Below are 21,653 nucleotides of genomic sequence, written 5' to 3'. Positions count from 1 at the left end.
TTCACCTGGCCTATGCACCCGCTATAACTCCAATGGGTAATAATGGGAGTGAGGTACATTCACAGATGAAGTATACATCTCATATCTACAGTTATACCTCTGTAGTTACTGAGCTGCTTCTTTTGCTTAGGGATATTAAAGACATGTTTGCCATTCATCAGAGAAACATGCCAAAGTAATGGTGAGGCAGCAGTGTTCAACCCTGAGACTGAATAGCTGGATGAATTATGCATAGCATTTTCCAAAAAAGAGTTCGAATTTTTCCAATGAGTTTAAATTCATCACCTTGAGAATTCTCACTGGAAGTCTGCTTCTTAGGCTATGTCTACACTGCAAGGGAAGGGTAGGATCATTTTTTTCACTGGGGACGTGGAACATCCAAACTGGCGGTCAGACTCCTCATAGCTGTGAGAGAAACCAACCAGACGTGCCCAGAATTACAGCCGCACAGTCCTGGAGATGCAAAATTCTCCCTGCCCTATAGATTGAATTTCACAAATAACATTGGTTTCAGAGTAGCAGCCATGTTAGTCTGTTGCATCCGATGAAGTGAGCTGTAGCTCACAAAAGCTTATGCTCAAATAAATTTGTTAGTCTCTAAGGTGCCACAAGTACTCCTTTTCTTTTTACAAATAACATTGAGTTCTAGTAAAAGAAAAAGAAAGAAAGACAGAAAGAAAGAAAGACTGACTCTCCCTTCCGACAGGACAGGTAGAAATTTAAGCCTCCTGGGGCCAGATCCAGTCTTTCAACTGACTGCAGTGGGTCCTGGACAGGCCTGTGTAGCATAATTGTTAGGATGCCAAAAGAAGATGAGAATCCCAGACCGAAGTTGCATCCTGCCAGATCAGGACCTTTGAAGAATAGCTAGCGGCAGAAGCGTGAATGGTCCAGGCAGTCTGGGCCAATGCTACTTTCTCCGGGACAAAGGTTTAAATTGTATCCATCTCCTCCTCTCCTCTTGTACTTTTGCCCTCCAGGTTAGTTTTTTTGTCTTTTGTTTTTTTACAGACTCCTCTGAAACCTTGAAGTTTACACATTGAAACAGTTTCTTAAAATAAATAAATCAAGTAAGAGGTGAATTACTTGCTAAATGATTTATGCTTCCCTGCTGTATGCATTATACATCATAAGGCTCAGAAGCCAGAGTTTTAAAAAAATGTAAAGAAACAGTCTTGTGGATGACTGCTTCCTGATGTGACAGCTTGGTTGGGGAAGACACAGAGCAGGCAAGGGACCTGTCAAAAAGCTGAACAAGGCAGATACCTCCATAGGAGGGAAAAGAAAAATCTCAAATCTCAAACAGGGAAACTAAAATAGGAAGAGGTTATTTAGGTTAAACTAAAGGAATTTTTAAAAGAAGATCTTTTCTGGAGCAGGGTAGGGATTAGAACATGGAAGGCGGCTTTGGAAGGTCTTAGGAAAGTTACAGGTTTCAGAGTAACAGCTGTGTTAGTCTGTATTCGCAAAAAGAAAAGGAGTACTTATGGCACCTTAGAGACTAACCAATTTATTTGAGCATGAGCTTTCGTGAGCTACAGCTCACTTCATCGGATGCATACCGTGGAAACTGCAGCAGACTTTATATACACACAGAGATCATAAAACAATACCTCCTCCCACCCCACTGTCCTGCTGGTAATAGCTTATCTAAAGTGATCATCAAGTTGGGCCATTTCCAGCACAAATCCAGGTTTTCTCACCCTCCACCCCCCCCCCCCACACAAACTCACTCTCCTGCTGGTAATAGCCCATCCAAAGTGACAACTCTCTACACAATGTGCATGATAATCAAGGTGGGCCATTTCCTGCACAAATCCAGGTTCTCTTACCCCCTCACCCCCCTCCAAAAAACACACACACAAACTCACTATCCTGCTGGTAATAGCTCATCCAAAGTGACCACTCTCCCTACAACGTGCATGATAATCAAGGTGGGCCATTTCCAGCACAAATCCAGGTTTTCTCACCCCCCACCCCCATACACACACAAACTCACTCTCCTGCTGGTAATAGCTCATCCAAAGTGACCACTCTCCCTACAATGTGCATGGTAATCAAGGTGGGCCATGTCCAGCACAAATCCAGGCTCAGTCCTGCTGTAATTGCAGACAATAAGTGGCTTGGTTTTCTAAAGTGCACCTGACAAGTCCCACTGAAGTCAATGGACGTAGTGGATGCTCAGCACCTCTGAAAAATCAGGCCCCGGCAGTTTTACCATTAACTTAAAAGGGAACAGGCCTAATAACCTAGATGCCTTGAATTCCTGTCTGCAACTGATCAGAAACATGGGATTACCATACTTGATCAGACACTTGGTACATCAGGTCTGGTATCCCACTTGCTGCAGTGGCCAGCAAAGAATACTTCAGCATGGAGAAAAAACCTTCCATAATGCACCTACGCATTGTGCTACTTTCTACTTGATTGATTTTGAAGCTTTCCTCTGCAGCTGCAAAAATGTCCACCTACTCTGAACACAGGCTGTCAGATAGGCATCAAATTCCAGCATGCCGTTTAGCAAAACCCAGGGAATAGAGGTGAACAAGCATCCTAAAGATGAAAGGCTCCACATCCCATTTCTAGCCCCCTAACTCCTGAGCCATCTGCGTCAATCCAAGTTATACATTTAATAATAGCAGAAACTAGTCGTCAGTTTCAAGATGGATAATTTCATAACATTTGAAGACTGAACAAATTCAGACTAGAAATAAAGAACAAATTTTTAAACAAGAGTAATTAACCATCAGATCAACTTAACAAGGGTCGCGGTGGATTCTCCAACTGGAAATTTCCAAATCCAGTTTGGAGGTTTTTCTCATTCAAGCACAGCTATTGGATTTGCAGCTAGAATTAATGCAGGGAAATCTTACAGCTTGTGTTATTCAGGTGGTCAGACAAGACAATCACAGCGATCCCTTCTGGACTGGGAATCTATGACTATGAAAACAAGCTTCTATCACATTGCAGTAAGGTCAAGTACAGACATTGAAGCGGGTGTTTTTGTTTTCCTGAGGATAAGAATTAAAGCAATGGTTCACCAGTGATGTTTTGGAGGGTTTAAGAGCCCTACATAGTCTCATTACCCCGGGAATCTCCCCTAGCTAAGCAGCAGCACATATACTCACAGCAATAACCCAAGATTTGGCTCCCCATTCTGACTCATATTCCTGGAAAAGTCAATTCTTTTTCAAGACAGCTATTGGCATCCTCCAATGAAGCAAGCTACAGGAGAACCTCTGGGCAAGTGGGTCTGCGTTCCAGTTACCTAAGAGATTGTAAAAGCTACCTCTTTACTTTTAGATAGTGCCTTCCATCCTGACTGAAGCCAAAGAACTTTTATATACAAGTAGACAGGGGACTCCTTACCCTTCACTGAAATACAGCAGCTATGTAACTGAGCACAGCAACACAACTGCTAAGGACAGGAGGCAACGAGACAAACACGTCCCACTAGAAATACAAGGAGAATGTAAGGAAAGAGAATGTAATTATCTAATGTGGATATTGAAATGACCACTACCTACCATATATCCCAACTTGCAAAAAGTGCTATGGGAACCTCGATAACCAAAAATGGTCAAGATCTCACTTTTATGGCTCACCTGAAAACTATTCATGGTGTCAGCAATATGCTGGGAGATGTTGGTTCATTATGGCTTAGAAGGAAGGCCCCCTACTAGAGCAGCCAACATCACCCCTCATGAGCGGAGTACTGCGGTCCTCAGGTGATGCAGAGCTTGGCCTGGAGTTCCAAAAAAGCCAAACAACCTCCTGCCCCTGACCTCTTTCAGGAGCAGAACCACATCAGTTCCACTGGGCCATAACTTCCCACTGCTGTGGAGAAGGGCACAAGATTTGACCCTTGCGCAGCTTTAGCAGTAAGTCAAGAGAGACAGCTGAAATGAAGGATTATATAGTGATGATAATATCAAACATTGTGCAGGTAAGAACAGGCCATTCAGAACACATTTTTGCAAGAGATGATAGTTATAATGACATTCTCTTTGCAGACTGGCCTTCTTTTCTTTGTGACTAACTCAGGATATTAAAACTCATACTTCCATAGCTAACTGCAGTTTCTACCAATTCCACACCGTTTCTGGAAGCTAAAAATATGCATCCAAAACAAGAAAGATTAAAAAAAAAGTTACATTTATTTTGAAAAAAGGAGATATACACAAATACTTGGGGTTGCGAAGACAGTGCATGTAAGCTATGGAGCTTTTGTGTGCCTTCAGGGTGTGTTGATTCTTACTCATGCAGACATGTTAAGTTATTTTAGAATTCTTGCTAAGATATCCCATGAATTTGAGGATGAAGCATGACTGGGTGTAATGTCTAGTTATTTCCCTGCTTAAGGTTCATCTCACATTCTCTAGTCCATGCCTTCAGGTGTGCCGTGCTCTGAACTGCCACGCTGAGGATACTGGTACCTCTTCACACTTTACTTTGACTGATAGCCCCTTCATCATCTTCATCATCTGTGACATTGACAGGAATGTAGCCTCCTTCTCTGGGAAAACACAAACACCAGCCAGCCCCTGTGAAGTCCACTGCTTTGAAGTCTATCACCTCAAGTATCTTGAAATCAACAGTGTCCGATCTGCAGTATACGTCGTCAAGCTTTCGCCAATATAACCAGGCCATAACCAGGCCAAGTACCTGCAAGAAACATTCATTGAAAGGGATTAGATTTAGTGATGTCAACTCTTTATGCAGTTCCTTAAATACAAGAACTTTTTATTTTAGCGGTCTTTTAAACCTCGCCATGTTAATAAATCCTCAGGTCTCATACGAGGCAGGACTGAGCCTCATCGGAACTTGGATGGGAGATGTCCAGGGAAAACGAAGATGCTGCAGGGAGAGATGTCAGTGGTACTATTCAGCTCTAAGTCTGTACTGAAGGTCCCAATAAAGCAGCTAGCACTGCTGTGTTGATATAGGTGCAGTCTTTTACACATGCTCGGTAAGTTATCCCCCCAACATGTTTTTTTCCCCAAGAGGAGGTGTGCTAACCCTCGTGTCCTGGTCAAATTCCAGTAGGGCTCAGTCCATTTTGCCTCCTTGAATTTCCCATGGAGTTTCAGGTGGAGAAACTGCTCTTAAAATGCGCCCTGTAAAGTTATTCGTGCATAGCAGCAAACGTGTACGAGGGAAAAGCTGGCTGCATTTCAGTGGTAGGTAGGTGAGTATCCTATCTTTGGGATTTGGGATCCTTCAGTGGTACATAACATCACTACTGCTTCGGTAGGTGAAGGTGCATTAAAAGGAACAAGAATTTGATTTAGTTTGGTGAACATCTCTCTTGGCCTTTTCCAATTTCTCCCTCAGTCGCTCAAAAGACTGATTCCCCTTATCTGCTGTGACAGTCCTAAATGCCTCCTTGGTTTACATGAAATGCCCAGACTTGCGTCCTGGGCACAGTAATGATAGCATAAGACAGTCAGGCTCTTATAGGTACAAGAGACGAGATGTAACATATCCAAGAAATCTGTGACAGTTCAACTATAAGGGTTTAAGCCAGACAGTCTCCTGTGGCTTCTCCAAATGTAGATAAGAAAGTGCAATAATTTTTGATTTTCATTATTTATGCATCCAAACAAAGCCATCAAAGCAAAAATATCAGCATTACATGAGTCGATGTTATTGTCCATTTGAGTGAATAAATTCACAAAAATGGCTCAGACCATGAGGTCTGGGATCTTGCCTTCAGCAAAATCCAATACTAAATACTGCAGAGAAAGGCAAAAAGCCAATACAGTATAATGCATCTAGTCATTTGTGTGGCACTATGTATAGGAGAACAAATCTCCTCTTAACTCCTGAACGGTATCAGATCATGCTCTGAAGTATGAGGTTTGACTAACTTGGCTTTGAGTGGCCTATGCCCATAAACAGGAACCAGAAGCTCCCAGGTTCTAATCCTGGTGTTGATATTATCCTGCTAGGTGACCTAGGACAAGTCATTTCCCCACTCTCTGCCTCAGTTTGCCCATCTGTACAGAGAGGACAGGCAGAAGTGTTCGCAGAAATACATGGCTAATGCTTGAAAAGGACTTCTTTGAGATTCTTGGATGAATGCAAATTACTGAACTGGGATCCCTGAAGAGTGAAGTTCTCTCTTGATTAGCCGCACACGCAGTGGCAGCATATCTTCCTCCACAGCAGCCTGCTAATTTTTGTTATTCTGGCTCTAGGAAAAAGGTTCCGTTTCAGTGGTGCATTCGGTCTTTGGCCTCCCCGCTGAGGTTGCCCGCAGGGGGACAAGTCCCATTTATTAGGAATGGAACTGGGGTACCAGCCATTTCATGTGGATCAAACAAGAGCCATCAGACAGGCCTGTCTTTTCTGCTGATCTGGGATGGATATGAATGAATGATGTAGACCAGAACTGGATTTGCATCCCTTCGTTAGCAACTTCCCGAGTTAGCTGTAGCCTGACTTTCAGCTCCCATTAACTGTGGCGCAATGTGTGGGCGCTCAGTTCTTCTGAGCCATTAGTTTCTCCATTCTTTCAGGTTTAAGGCCCAGCCTTTATACTCAGAGTCGATCTGTTTTAGGTACTTATATGGCCCCCATTACTGCCCAATCTTTTACATATTTAGTCTCACATACCCCTCCGAGACCGGGGGTAATAGAACTGCCCTTTGTACAAGTGAGAGAATAAATGAAGGGCCCAGCATGACACACAAAATCTTTAGTCGGGCAAGTGCTTAAACCATGGTCTCCCAAGTCACAGGCTAGGGCCCTAACCACTGGGCCATCCCTCCACTGCAAAGAAGGCCCTTAATCTTTCAGCTATCTGCTCAGTTTCTCTGGTAACCCCCACACGACAAATGAAGAAACAACGCAATACAAAATTACAAAACCAAGTTCCCATTAAATTCTCAGCTAGAATAATGGCCTCATTTATATCACACTCTTAAATGTCTTTATCTCATTAATTACAAGACGAGTACCTTGCTAACCAGATTACAGTTAGGTCTGAAATCACAGTATTGTACAGTCACAGTGCACATTATGGGAATAGTGGCAAATTATTGGATTTTTTGCTGAAAACTTTGTCATGCCAGAAGGAAAGATGTGATTCAGTGTGTTATTTATATGCTGCTATGCAGAGAAACAAAATAATGAAGCATTTTGGTCTAAAAGAACTATTTCATTAGCACAAGATTTAAAGTATCACTTTGCGTTTACCTGACATTTTCTTATAAATGCCACAACGGCAGTGATTATGAGCAAAATGCTAGGGAGATAATTTATTAGGGTAAAAACAGGTACAAGACACTATTTGCAGAACAGACGATGATAATAATAGTAATAATCAGAGGTTTCCTGAGCTCATTTGGAACATCAGGCGTTCCAGTAAAATCAGGCAAGTGGCTTATTTGGTATTAACCCCCTCTATTACTCAGATTTCAGAGGATAGCGGTTTCTTTGGAAGAAAAAAGTTTTGGGCCAATTTCAAACTCAGGTGCCCATGGGTACAACTGTGTTGACTTCAGTAGAGAAGGCTCACTGATATGTGGGCTGAATATGATGTTATGAATCCACGTACAGTGGAATGACAGACCAGAACGAACAATAATGATGACTGGTGGGCATACATCAGATGCTTAGGCTTGGTTTGGATAAGAGTTCTAAAGCTGAGATGCTAATCTGACCATTGTCCAGACTCTTGGGTCTGCAAAATTGGAAACCCAACCACAGTAGACACACCTCGTTCGTTATCTTTTGCTCTGGAACCTTGTGTTTCTTTTAGTTCTTCCAGCTCCATGCTCCTGGCGAGAAACAATTCAATTTGAAACATCTTGTTGTGAAAAGGAAGAGACTACGAAGTGGTCTGTAAGTGGTGAAGCCTTCTCTCAGAAGGCTAAGCAGCCTTTGCCTGTGATTCATTGTTTTGAGCCAGATGGGTTCAATTTGGAAATACAAGTGCCTTACGGACTTCGGGATCCATATTCAGGTGCTCCAATCACATTAAACAGGTGCTGACACATTCAAGTGCCAAGTGAGAATTCCAATATAGAATTCGAATGCATTGTTTGGATATTTATGTTTGAAAATTGCACTGGCAGTATAACCGGTAGACCAGCCCTAAACTGCTGTGCCGACCTCGCTGCCATATGCTCATGCACTTGGATGTTCTGCAAGTTTGAAACAAAGGAGCGAGGGCAATCCCTCAAGACCTTTCACTGTTCACGCAGTGCTAGCATCCAAGAGCAGGTCACTCCCATGATATACTACTGTGCAGCTATTAGAGTAATGTGATGGGAACACACAGGGCAATAAGTCTAATGCATGGACAGGAACACAATGTTTTGAAGTGAACTGAACTTTTCCGAAGTTTGTGGTGCGGGGGGGAAGGGGTGGACTTGCCCTCTATATAGCCCCCTGTAGGTGATTGTTTTTTAAGTTCTGAACGACCAGATCAGCCCCGAGATATCGTGCAGAAAGAGCACACATACCAGCTGGGAGAAGCATTAAGAAAAATATGTTACCAAGTTACATGGAGTTTATTCTCCCAAGCAATTAACTTCATACCATGGCATAGGAGCTTTCTGTAAAGACTAAAGTTATATAATCCTATGGTTTAAAATAACCTAATTTGAAGTCCACAGGGCTTTCCCTATCATTTTGCGAATGCTATTAGCAAACACGTTTTCTTCTAACGTTGCTTAAAGGACACTGAAGCCTACATCAGGAAGTGACCAAAGTGCATCTGCCACGTGTATTCATTCGAGTCTAACACATTATTGTGGCATATTGTTCTTAGAGCTGAAAGATTATGCTAATGGTTTACTTGGGTCCTAATCAATCTGTGAAATTGTCTGGAAACTGGGAATGTTAAGAGGAAGAGACAAATGGGGATAAATAGGCCTGGGTGTAATGCACTTTAAATTACACAACAGTTTTGCCATTAAGTAGAATGGAAAATGAGTTTGCCAACAAGAGGCTACACAATTTACAGACAGACTTAACAGCAAATTGACTATGGGGAAATAACTAATCAAATCAGTGGACTCCAATGGACAGATAAACATTAACAACATCGGATTTATTAATTTGTCTTTGGAGAAAGAAGGAAAGCTCTGCCATTCATGCTAATGGTCTGGCAGGTGATCCGAAAATTACGCTTGAAGTTGACTCGGCCTCTGAGACCGACCAACAATTTTGCACTTCCCATGGAACACGAATACTGATGGAGCCTACAGATGTCTAGTTTTACTTTACAGTTGTTCAGTCAGTCACAAAAATAAGAGAAGGCTGTGACCAATTAGGGCACATTGCACACTCCCCTAATAGTTCAGTATTGTTCCCTACAGCATGCTCTTGGTCGGGTCTAGTTTCAGCCATCCATTGCTGTTGCGTCATCTTATGAATAGCACGCTGTGCAACATCTTTTATTAAAACTGATCACGAGAATGACTTGCCCAGTGATGGGATCTGTTTGTGGGTCAGGCAGCACCTATGACAGTGCAGTACACATTGCTGGTATGGAAGTTGCGAGTACTTGACCCTATCCAATCTAAAGCTGTAACAACAACATTCTATGCAATGGCTCAGAGTAAGCAGAATCATCTAGTACATGCAGGGGTCTTCCCTTATTCACAGGTTATAAAAATAAGGGAGCTGGGAAGCTGTATAGCAGAGACTAGGATCAACCTCACAGTGGCAAGCACACCCTTTGATAATTAAAAGTGAAGTACGATAATTGTTTTAAGAGTCCCAGTCATTCCATCCTCGGGGCTTCGCCGAGCATCCTGTCTATTTTATGTCTAACTTATAGTGGAAGCTCTTCGGGGCTCATCCTTGTGTTTCCTGGTTTTATACCATGGATCACATTACTGGCACTTGAACCGTATGTTATCATCATCCTTAGAGAGGTGCTACAGAATGGAAAGTTAGGCTTGGCAAGGCGGTCAGTCGACTGGTCAAATATCAGCTGGCAGTCAAATACTGTCAAATAGTCTGGCAAGTGTTCCCCCCAAGGTTTTGTTACTGATTGGTTTCTGTGGTCATTGTTCAAATAAATTAGTGCTTTAAAATATTTGACCATCTTTTGACAATATTTGGCCTGTCAACTTACCAATTATTGTTGGATCCATCAAATGCCCAACCTTAGAAGTGTTATATTAGGGATTCTTCTTTTTGAAAGACATTATATAAATCAGGGGTGGCCAAACTTACTTACTCTCTAAGCCGCACATGACATTCTTCAGAAGTTTGAGAGCTGGGGCACACCTGCTCATGATACTTTGCCAGAAGCTGGGAATGGGCAACAGGGGATGGATCACTTGATGATGACCTGTTCTGTTCATTCCCTCTGGGGCAACTGGCATTGGCCACTGTCGGAAGACAGGATACTGGGCTAGATGGACCTTTGGTCTGACCCAGTATGGCTGTTCTTATGCTGGGGCTTGGGGCTTTAGCCCCACAGAAGATGGCTGCAGGGGCTTGGCCCTGATCCTGTTGAAATCCCAAGCCCCAGCAGGTGTGCCCCATGGGGCTGAAGCCCTGAGAACCCCCTCTCCACTGGGCAGAAGGCCCTACCCCACCACCCTGCTGCAAGGCAGAGGTCCTGAGTTCCCCACCCCCAGTATGGTAGGTGGAGAATGGAGTGGTGTAGGGGGGTCTGCGAGCTACACTAACTGTAAAAGAGATGCATGTGGCTCGTGAGCCATGGTTTGGCCACCCTGATATAAATTAAATACTAAGGTTTTATTTGTATTATTTGTTAAAAACTAAAACCACAGAAACAGAAAGAAAAAAGTGAACATTAGACTCTTCAAAACACTTCACATCATTTAGGTATCCAGACGGCCTGAAATCAACATATCTTGAAGATCAAATGATCTTCTAATAAGTTTGTTTTGTGCCCTGTGGCCTTGAAAACAATTCATTACTAAAAACAGACGGTAATGTGTCCTCATGCTATTCTTTCAAGAATCATGCATGATTAAAGGCACGTGAAGTACATTAACCTCCCAACACTATTTACAACCCAGAAATTGTGCAATGGAATATATAGAACTTCTAAGGTTTGACTGATTCTTATGCCATAGAATTGAAGCAGAAAGAAATAAGCAAAGCACATTGACTTCTAGTTGATGGACTCTGATAGCCATCTTAGAAATTCAAAACACTTTATTTCATCACGTATTCATTACTGTTGCTATGCGCATTGCTGGGACAATTGCAAACTCAGGTCACAAACAAAAAGGAACGTCATGCTCTAAAACAGTAGGCAGTGCTCTCCTGAGCCCACTAAGAAAAAGGTTTAAGATTTGCATTTCAAAAATCTAATGCCACTTGTTAGATCTTTCCAGGTTCTTATATGAGAGTGTCCATCACTGTGTAAACTAAGGGCCAGGCTGTCCTTAGCAAGAGCTTAGTGATTTGCGCAAGGGCACATGATACTTCAATGGCAAAACCCGGATGAGATCTCACATGTTCCTGACTTCCACTCCTGTACTTAAGTCCATTAGACCATGCTGTCCTGGAATCAGCAGAGGAATTTAGGCTCCAGTGCTGTTAAACTACCAGGAGAGATTGAAGGAGCCCACATTAGAATATCAGCGAACCATAGGAATGTCAGGCTGGAAGGGACCTTGAGAAGTCATCTAGTCCAACTCCTGTGCCGAGGCAGGACCAGGTAAACCTAGAGCATATCTGTCAGGTGTCTGTCCTACCTGGTCTTAAAAACCTCCAATGATGGGGATTCCACCACCTCCCTTGGAAGCCTGTTCCAGAGTTTAACCAACCTTAGAGTTAGACAGTTTTCCCTACTATCTAACCTCAATCTCCCTTGCTGCAGATTATACCCATAACTTCTTGTCTTACCGTCAGTGGACAAGGAGAACAATCGATCTCCTTCCTCTTTATAACAGCCCTTAATATATTTGAAGACTGTTATCAGGTCCATCCCCCCCCCCCCCCCCGTCTTTTTTTCTCAAGGCTAAAGAAGCTCAGGTTCCTCATAGGTCAGGTTTTTTAAATCTTTGATCATTTTTGTTGCTCTCCTCTGGACTCTAATTTGCCGCATCTTTCCTCCTGTGTTTTACATACAACACTCCTATTAACGCACTCTAGAATAATATTAGTCTCTTTCACAACATCACGTTGTTGACTCATATTAAATTTGTCATCCACTATCACCTGCAGAACCTTTTCACTAGTACGACCACCTAGCCAGTTAGTCCCCATTTTGTAGTAGTGCATTTGACTTTTCCTGCCTAAGTGTAGTACTTTGCATTTATCTTGATTGAATTTCATCTTGTTGATTTCAGATCAATTCTCCAATTTGTCAAGTTTCTTTTGTATTCTAACCCTGTCCTCCAACGTGGTAGCAAGCCCCTCCCAGCTCGGCTTCATCTGCAAATTTTATACGCATGCTCTCTGCTCCATTATGCAAGTTATTAATGAAAATATTGAATACTACTGGAGCCAAGACTGACCCCTGTGGGATCCACTTGACACACCCTCCTAGTTTGACAGCAAACCATTGATACTAAAGTACGGTCTTTCAACCTCAGCTTATAATTTCATCTAGACCGCATTTCTCTAGTCTGCGTATGAGAATGTCATGTGTGACTGTGTCAAAAAGCCTTTCTAAAATCTATCCCACATAACCTGGAGACTGCTCTAAGGGGGCTAAAAGTTACAAGGTGGGCTGGCGCCCCCAGCCATTCCGTGTGGAGAGAGGCAGGTCTCTAACTCATTCTCACAAAAAATGACCTAGGTGCCTAAGCTGGCTGATTCCAGGAGAGGGGTCCCCAGCTGTGGCTCACTAGCAGAGATCGGTGCCTCCCTGCAGCCTGAACTGAGGTACCTCTCTCCACGAGAGAGGCAGGGCTTAAGACACACTCCTCTTTTCAGAACTGCCCCTTGGCTAGTTTAGGCAGCTCCCTGTCTAATGTGCCGTCTTTTGTCTTAGGCACTTATCTCTCCCCAAGGACTGAATAAGGAGCACAGGGACCTAACTCAGGTTTTGTGCACCACGTTGTTGTTTCTGTGATTTTCTAGATCCTTTGGAATTTCCATATCCTCAACGTATGGCCCTATTGTTCCACCTCTCGGCCACTTTCAGGTGGTTATCAAAGGGTTATAGCTTTGTCTAGAGGTTAAGCATTGCAATGCCCAGTGCTACAAGGCCGGAATCTCTTTCTGGATCCAGGCCTAAGTTCCCCCTTTCCTTACTACACTGAAAAAAGAGAAGAAAAAAGGTTAGGGCAGTAAGAGGGGACGCAGAAGGCTGTATTTGTTAATGAACTCCACCAAAAGAACATTATTTCTGGAACAGTTATTGAATCCTTCAACGGATTAGCCACTGGGATGACAGGACCTGTGCCCAGGGGCTCCAGCTAACTGGGAGGCCCCGGAAAAAATCCACCTCCAGACGGAAGCTGCCACACTCCAACCCTGCTCCAGGGCAGCAGCCAGGGGACAGAGGAAGCCTCCCTTCCAGCGGCACCTGACTCTGGCAGCAACCGCGGGGCGGCAGGGCAAGCCCCACTCCAGTGGCCCCCAACCCCGCTCTCCGGCAGAAATGGTGGGCAGGCAGGGCTGGAGAAGCCCCAGCACCCCAACCCTGGTCCCCCACAAAAGCACAAGGGGTGATGGGGGAAGCCCCAGCAGAAAGGAGCAAAAGGGGTTGTGGAGCTGTAGTGGGGAAGGGTGGAATGGGCAGGACCCTGGGTGGAACAGGGGCAGGCCCTGGGGAAGAGGCAGACAGGGGCAAAATGAGGGTGGGGCCACAGGCAGAAGCAGTGGCGAGGGGCCCCCCCACTTGTTCTAGCCCAGGGCCCCGGGAAACCTTAATCCACCTCTGACTAGGAGCCTATGCAATGTTCTCTTTTGGTGGATCCGCCCTCCTGAAAAATGTTTTATGATAACCAGGGAAGTAAAGAGGGGAAGGCAAAACCCACTGCTGACATGCAGGGAAAGCAGACCCGCACAGACCTTCCCAACTGCCATATGATTTGATGGAGAACGTTCATTACCTTCCACTCCACCGGTACTTTCACACGCCTCGAGGCGTGGCACTTTTCCCTCGGATCACATGAACGCGGTCACCTTCGGAGCCCAAACAATGGGGAGGTGGGGTGTCACTAGACAGCAACGTGACACGCTAGCTCCCAGACTGGGGAGCGAGGGACCAAGCACCTGGCGCGTTGTGCATGTGACAGACTGCTCGCAGCAGCCCCCTGATCACCGCTAGTGCTGCAGGATGAAGGGGGCCGCAGGCTCAGCTGCGAGCAATTAAACACTTTCTGTTGGGGGATTATGAGCATCTGGGTGGTAATTCCTGGGCTAGGGATGCATGTGGGAGGGTATAAGCAGAAACAACAGGAAGCCAGGGGAAGGTGAACTGAGCTGAAGAGGTAGGTAGCATGGAAAGTGCCTGCTTCAAGACGCCTTTGTTATATTGTGCGTGTAAATGTGTGGAGGAATAAAAGGGACATGTGCAAGGGGCTGCCTCAGACTGATTCACTGAAAAGCTCCCAGACTGTTCTGCCTCTGCAGTAGGCATTTTTTTCTCCTCAGGTTCATGGATGTACTGTGGGCATTGGACTGGTTTTCTTCAAGAGTATGAAAGATGTCATAAATCTATAAATACTTGGCACACAAGACCGCATAAGTTGGTCCCAGACAATGAAATATTCCAGCTCTACCCAGCTGCATTACCAAATTCATCTTGGCACAAGTGCTCTCATTAAGGAGAGCTAGCTACAGAGAGAAAATGAGGCTCAATTTAGTTGAAAAATAATTACGTGGCAGCATTATTCATTTGTGCTTGAAACTGACAAGACTGCAGGATATTTTCATGCAGTATGTTGTGTATTTCTAAGTTGCAGTGGGCAGTCCAAAGAGACAGCGATATTCTGACCCTTTCAGTAAAGTGAAAATTATCCCCCTTGTCTCGCATTTTAATGACTCAAATATCTAGCGCCTCAAAATTTTGTGCTATCTATGGGCCCTGTTTTCCTGATGTAGATATTGGAGACCTCACGGCGACTTTTGTAACAGCCAGTGTTTATAGCGCTGCTTTTGGCCAAAGTTTCCTCTTCCCTCACTACTGTCCTGTGTGTTGGGTGGTTTTTGTTCCCCACCCCAGAGGTGGCTGTCTCTGAGGGTATGTCTACACTGCAGTCAGAACTGTGACTGCAGCAGGTGTAGACATCGCTGAGCTAGCTTTGAAGATGCAGCAAAAGCAAGTGAAGCTGTGCCAGCATGGGCTTCTTGCCCCTGTAAGACACAATATACCGTGTGGTTTTGCTCAGGTTACAAGGACTAGCTATAGTAGGTCACGTACAGTGCTGAGCACACTGACTGCTTAATGAGAACTAAATAATAATTGTAATAATGGTAATGAGGCTCAGTGGGGCTGATAGGCTCAGGGGATTGGAAATGGCATCCAAAGCATTTCACCTCTAACTCCCCAATTCAGATCTTTCCCAGGTGACTCTGTCATGATCAGCTTTTGCCCAAAGGCTTTGAGGTATCCTAATTAATATGTGATGAAGGAAGGTCAGTGTGGGGTGTTTATAAACATTCACCAACTGCACTGAAAGATGCACCTGACCTTGGTAATTAATTCTGGTCTGAAGAATTGATTAGCCATCACTAAAAGGTTGCTCAGGGGCCCCTTGCAAATTACCTCCTGTTAATTAGAACAAATAAAAGGAAATGTTATGTTGCATAGCAGATAGTATAGCTATGGAGAAGGTCAGGGCCAAATATGGCAGCTGGGTGTAATAAAGGTCTGGATAATATTAATGGCCAAAGAATATTTGCAGGTATGCAAACTGAAGAGAAGGAAGGGTGCGTGGAAAGGAAAGATGTGTGTGTGTGTGTGCAGGTGTTTTTCACCTCCACACACTGAACAAGTGAAATTCTATGCTGATATGAATGGGTGCAATTTCACTAACTTCCATCGAGTTTCCCTTGTTTACACCAGCACAGAATTTGGCCCAAGATTATTCGTATTTATATTATTTTGTTCTGTGGCAGTACCTGGGAGTACAAGTCATGGACCAGGACCTCATTGGGCTAGGTGCTGTACAAATGCCTCCCAAAAATAATACAAATATAACCCAGATCTTACACAGCACTTTACTATGGAGGTCAGTATCATTATCCCGATCTTACAGGTGGGGAAACTGAGGCACGGAGCAGGGACATGACGTGCCAGCAGGCACAGAGTCAGGAACAGAATCCAGGTCTTCTGCATCGGAGTCCACTTTATATAGAACATGTTTTATCTCAAAGCACTTTACAGAGAAACTGAGCTAAAAGCTCCTCCATTAGAAGCCCTCACTCTGGAGCGCAAAGCCGTAGCTGCTTAAGTGTGCCCAGCAACAGTACTCAAGAATTTAGGACAGGAAGTGAAGCGGCGAACCACATTCAGTTGAAACTGCAGGGGGAATGTAAGTGGGGAGTATGCAATTACTCGCACTGACGTATTCATGTGGATCCCTTCCCTCTTACTCCTCTGCATGTGCTACCCAGCCAAGTGGTCCCTTTTCTGTCCTGCTCCCCTGGGCATTTCCCTTCTGATGGGGACACTGGCCAACAAATGCAGCTACTGTTTCCTCTCCTTTTCCACTTACTCAACCGTGGCCTTTAATGGAGGCAGCTGAGATGCCGCCTTGTTGCTAGCTCCCCTCATATTCCCAGGCTCTCTTTTCAGCAAAGAGCTTGGAGGCCTATAGGAGCAGCAAAGCCAGGTCTCCGCAGACTGTGAGCAAGTGGCCCACAGACCAAAGACGAGAAACCACTAGACGAGATGCATGCGGCACAGGAGGGAGATTTACACCTCAGGGTGAAGCATTTGGTATTAGCCACGCTGCTCCCGCCTTTTCCACCAGACAACGAGCACGATTGCTGTACAGCGCTCCCAGACCATGGAGACAGCTGAGTCCGCACACGCACTCTTCCCAGATTTTGTCGTCTTGAGGCCCGGGGGTGCTGGCAGGCAAACCAACTTCTCTGCACATTCAGTTTCCATCTGTGGAATGGGGAGGGTAGCTATCCACCTGGAGGAGCTGAGAGGCTTACCTGTGGAATGGGGAGGGTAGCTATCCACCCGGAGGAGCTGAGAGGCTTACCTGGAAGGTTACATATTGCTTAGGAATTAAACTCTCCAAACAGTAGCAGCACAGAGCGAAGCCAACTGTACCAGACCTGCCTCTTGCGTTTCAATAGGAGAAATCGCACCAGGAGGCTCAAGCCTCAGCAATTTCAACCCTATTCTACCTTCCGTGACTACAAGGCTACAATGGGCCACCTGAGAGCGCGACTGCTGACAGGCAATGAAGCAGATGTATCATTTGTACTCATGATCCTTTTCCTATTGACCTATTAAAAACCTTGTCGCTGTCACAGGCTCTCTTATGAGCCATATTTTCCCTTTCTAATAGAAATGTCTTATTTCCCAAAGAAAAGGGGTGCTCATTATTCAAAGCCTAAACAATGCTTCACTCAAACCCCCCTGCTGTACTTACTCAAGTGGCTCATTCATATTTTCCTGTTCAAAGCAAGAATCTTGTAAGGGGATCTCCTTGCTGCGTTGGTATCTGACGTCAAGAAATCTGCAATGGAAACTCAAGGGTCTGCTTAATGGGGGGAGACTGTGTGCATTTAACTGAGTGAGAGAAAGGGATGGCAGGAGGGACAAGTTATTAAAGGCTCTTACGACATTATGCTGAGTGCTTGGTGGTGCAGGCAGTGATGCTACTGTGTGTGTGATCGCAGGTGGATAACTTCACCGAGCTGTCTGAGGCAGTGCGTCCAATGGTTGGAAGTCAGGGCTTTCATCTGGACACATGTGGCCAAAATTTTCAGAACAGCTGGCAAATCGACCAAGAGTGACTCATGTCTTCCTCTTACTGGCTGTCTTCCTAGTGGACAGGTGTTCACATCCACATTAAAATTGGCCCCTGCCGGTGTAAAGCAGCAAAGTTCCTTTCCCACCCCTACATTTTTAAAACAGCCTCTAATATTGACTACTTCAAATTGTCGATGGCCTGGACTCCAGTGGAAGTCAGCAGGAGCTGTGGGCACTCAGGAACTCTGAAAATCAGCCAGTAGGTGTCGCATGCTGGACACCCAGTAATGGGGCATCCAAAATTAGATGCTGCTTTTGAAGTGTCTTTCTGTACCTCGGGTTACTTGTGTGTTCAATGGAGATAACGTCCATAGGGATGCATGCTGTGAAGGGCCAATTCATTGTTGTTTGCAGAAAGCTTTAGTATCTTTCAAATGAGAAACTCGAACAATTAATTTATAAAATAAAAGATTTGGCATCCCTTTGGTATAGCGTATGATGCTGGAAAAAAGGAACAGCGTTAATCAGCATTTAAAGTCCGATCCAATGCCCTATGCAGTCAATGGGAGTTCTCCCACTCATGTCAACGAGTGCTGGATCAAGCCCCTAATGAAGAATAAGAATTTCAGCTATAGTTACTGATCCAAAGAATTTTATTTCAGGCAACTTGAAGCAGTGACAATATTTGAACTAACACAAATTTAGCATATTAGCAGGTGTCCTGGTTTGCATTGCTGGGCAAGGCCAGCATAATACCCCCAAGATCATGTTAGCTGGTGGGAGAAGTAAATTAATTACTGCTTCTTACAGAATGAATTCAATTTAATCAAACAGAGATAAGGTTTACAGCATTCCGCAGGCTGAGAGCGCAGACAGCTAATTCAGCTCTGTCAATCTAAGATGGAGGGAGTGGCTTTTCATAATAACTGAGATGTGAGGGGAATACAGAACATAGGTGGCCAGTGGTTTCAAGAGGGGATATGCCATGATCCCCTGTATTGTAAGTGAAGCCTAGGCCTTATTAGCTGGATTCAATCACATTTAAACTGAGTCCATTTCATTCTTCTTTTTTCATATGGAATAGCATAAAACAAAATCCATTTTTGTTGGATTGGGTTTGAACTGCCAGTACTGAAAGTAGTTTTGCATCCTCTTCAGATCAGCATTAAAGGTGTCTTCCGCAAGAGTGACAGTGGCAACCTTCACATGGTCCTCCCCGTTAAGTACCCTTTAATCCACGTGTACGAACTAATGGCACCACCTGGGAGATTGAAGGTCATTCATTGGCCCCCGAGTTAGAGCAGCATTCCATTCCATATCAACCTAACACTGAAATATTACAGAAGTTCCCAGGATCTGTGCTTGATATTTCCTTCCAAAGAATAAAAACTTGCATGCACATAGCACCACTTTCCTCTAGGAGGATCCCACAGCACTTCCAAAACTTGAGCTGACCAGAGGAGTTGAGCAGAGGGAATTGCCTCTATCTGGGGCTGGATGACATTGTGGGACAGTTTTAGGGTGTTTTCCACAGTTTTATTTCACCCTTGCTTAGTGCGCCAATGTATCAAGTTTTTACAAAGTGCAGCAAATGCAGGATAAAATTCACACTGGACAGAGGGCTCCCAGGAGTGACACTACACCTCATATTCTTCATAGTGATATGATGATGATATGATTATAGCATAATTATGATTATTTTATGCAAGATGGGACATGTGAGGTGTCATTGGAAAAGTTATGATTTGCTAAATATGATTATCCTATTTGCATGCATGTATCATTTTTGTATCTGAAGTTATGAATATTGACTAGGGATCTGTAATTCAAATGGGCTTACTCTGGAAAACACCCACAGCCAGCTTTTCAGGTACAACAATGAAGAAGGCAGATGGGGCTAAAGCAAGTGCAGCTTACTCCTTAAGAATCTGAAGCCTGCTTGTATCATTTCTCAGGGTGAGAATTTCATAGAATCATAGAATATCAGAGTTGGAAGGGACCTCAGGAGGTCATCTAGTCCAACCCCCTGCTCAAAGCAGGGCCAATCCCCAATTTTTGCCCCAGATCCCTAAATGGCCCCCTCAAGGATTGAACTCACAACTCTGGGTTTAGTAGGCCAATGCTCAAACCACTGAGCTATCCCTCCCCCCCAGTTTGCTAATTCATATGCAATCTATTTAATATATTAAGCTTAGTTTGCATTTTTTGTTTATTTACTAGGTAATCTACTTTGATCTGTATGCTATCACTTATAATAATTTAAGATCTCTCTCTTGTAGTTTAATAAAACTTGTTTTGTTTGAATCTAAACCAGTGATCTTTGACTGGAGTGCTTGGGGAAAATCTCTGCTTGGTTACCACAAGTGAGCATTGTTCTCTTCACATTGAGGGAGAGGTGGACCAGGTATTAAACCCATATACTGGCCAGATCTGACCAGGACAGGACGGTACTGCTCTGGGGTCCCAGGCTGGGAAGCTGGTGGTTAGACAGCCTGAGTGTAACTGCAGCTGGCTGTGTCCCTACTTGTGGGAATGCTGGTGAAAGTGCAGGCTCGAGGGCTTTGTAGCTTGTCACAGCAGCACAGTGTGAGAAGGAGCCCAGGCTGATGGGTCCAAGGGCTCTGTGGTAAGAACATAAGAATGGCCATCCTGGCTCAGACCAAGGGTCCATCTAGCCCAGTATCCTGTCTTCCGACAGTGGCCAATGTCAGGTGCCCCAGAGGGAATGGACAGAACAGGTAATCAGCTAGTGATCCATCCCCGGTCACTCATTCCCAGCTTCTGACTACCTTTCAAATGAGGTCTTAAATCCGATACCACTCAGGGGTGCCGGAACCGGGGGACCAGGAGGCCAGGCCCCGCTCCTTTTAAATCCCAGGTGGCCCCTCAGGGGGGAAACCGGTCACACTGTGCACCATTTAAGTCCTCAAAAAAGCTCATTAGGGGCCAGATTTTTACAGATATTTAGTCACCTAAAGATGCAGAATGGCCCCTTTGAAAATCCCACGAGGCACCTATCTGCATCTTTGGGTGCCTAAGCCTTTAAAAATCTAGTCCTAAGTCGTGTGCAGGCCCTGTGCTGGTCTTTTCTGCACAGGGCTGTATGTCACCTCCAGGCTTGATGAATGAGATTTTGCCTGGGCCTTGGATTAGGCACGTTATTGGACAAACTAACCTCATCTTTGCATCTAGTTTAGAACTGAACTAGAACGATAGTCAATGCTGGGCAGTGGTGCTTTCTAAAAATGTGGAAGAAGCTATGTCTGAGCACAGAATTGCTTCCAGTGGCAACATTACTAATGCCATCACATGCTCTCTTCCGCATCAAAATCTTTTAGCGGTTGCCAAAGCTCCCCATGTCTGTCAGACCCACTCCCTCAATCCCCCCACAAAATAAAGGCAAAAAACCCACCACTGTGACTGAGGCTTGTTCCTGTGCTACTGGGTCAATGGCTTTAGCCACTTCTAGGGTTGCCAACCCTCCGGGACTGTCCTGGAGTGCCCAGGAATTGAAGATTCATATTTAATTAAAGATTTTGTCATGTGATGAAACCTACAGGAATATGGCCAACCAAAATTGGCAACCCTAGCCACTTCTACAATTTAATTTTTGTTATAAATAATATATTTTTGTTGCTGCTTTTATAGACAGCGGAGATTTCTTTCTAGCTCTAAATAAGAGATTTGGCAAATGCAGGGTAAGGACTTGCCTGGGGTTTAATCAGGGCATTGTAATAGGTAGGAGTGGTTACAGCCACCTCTCTGCCTATTTGCTCTTAGTCAACCATTTACAAAATACGAATTAGGAAACAGGGCTGAG

The 21,653-nt window shown here is 44.5% G+C and overlaps 1 protein-coding gene across 2 annotated transcripts in view; it reads right to left on the bottom strand.

Annotated features, from left to right (window-relative positions):
• Nucleotides 1–4,138: 4,138 nt before the first annotated feature.
• LOC311513392 (tetraspanin-15-like) overlaps nt 4,139–21,653 on the bottom strand; it is a 324,602-nt gene continuing 307,087 nt past the window's right edge. For both annotated transcript variants that reach the window (XM_084615195.1, XM_084615196.1), the window contains one exon: nt 4,139–4,665. In XM_084615195.1, coding sequence (XP_084471321.1) covers nt 4,441–4,665 — 225 coding nt within the window. In that variant the 3' untranslated portion in view covers nt 4,139–4,440. The remainder of the gene's footprint in view (nt 4,666–21,653) is intronic.

The sequence above is a fragment of the Lepidochelys olivacea genome (assembly GCF_965140295.1).
Source record: "Lepidochelys olivacea isolate rLepOli2 genome assembly, chromosome: 26".
NCBI classification, from domain to species: domain Eukaryota; kingdom Metazoa; phylum Chordata; order Testudines; family Cheloniidae; genus Lepidochelys; species Lepidochelys olivacea.
This window is presented reverse-complemented; position numbering and strand designations above follow the sequence as displayed.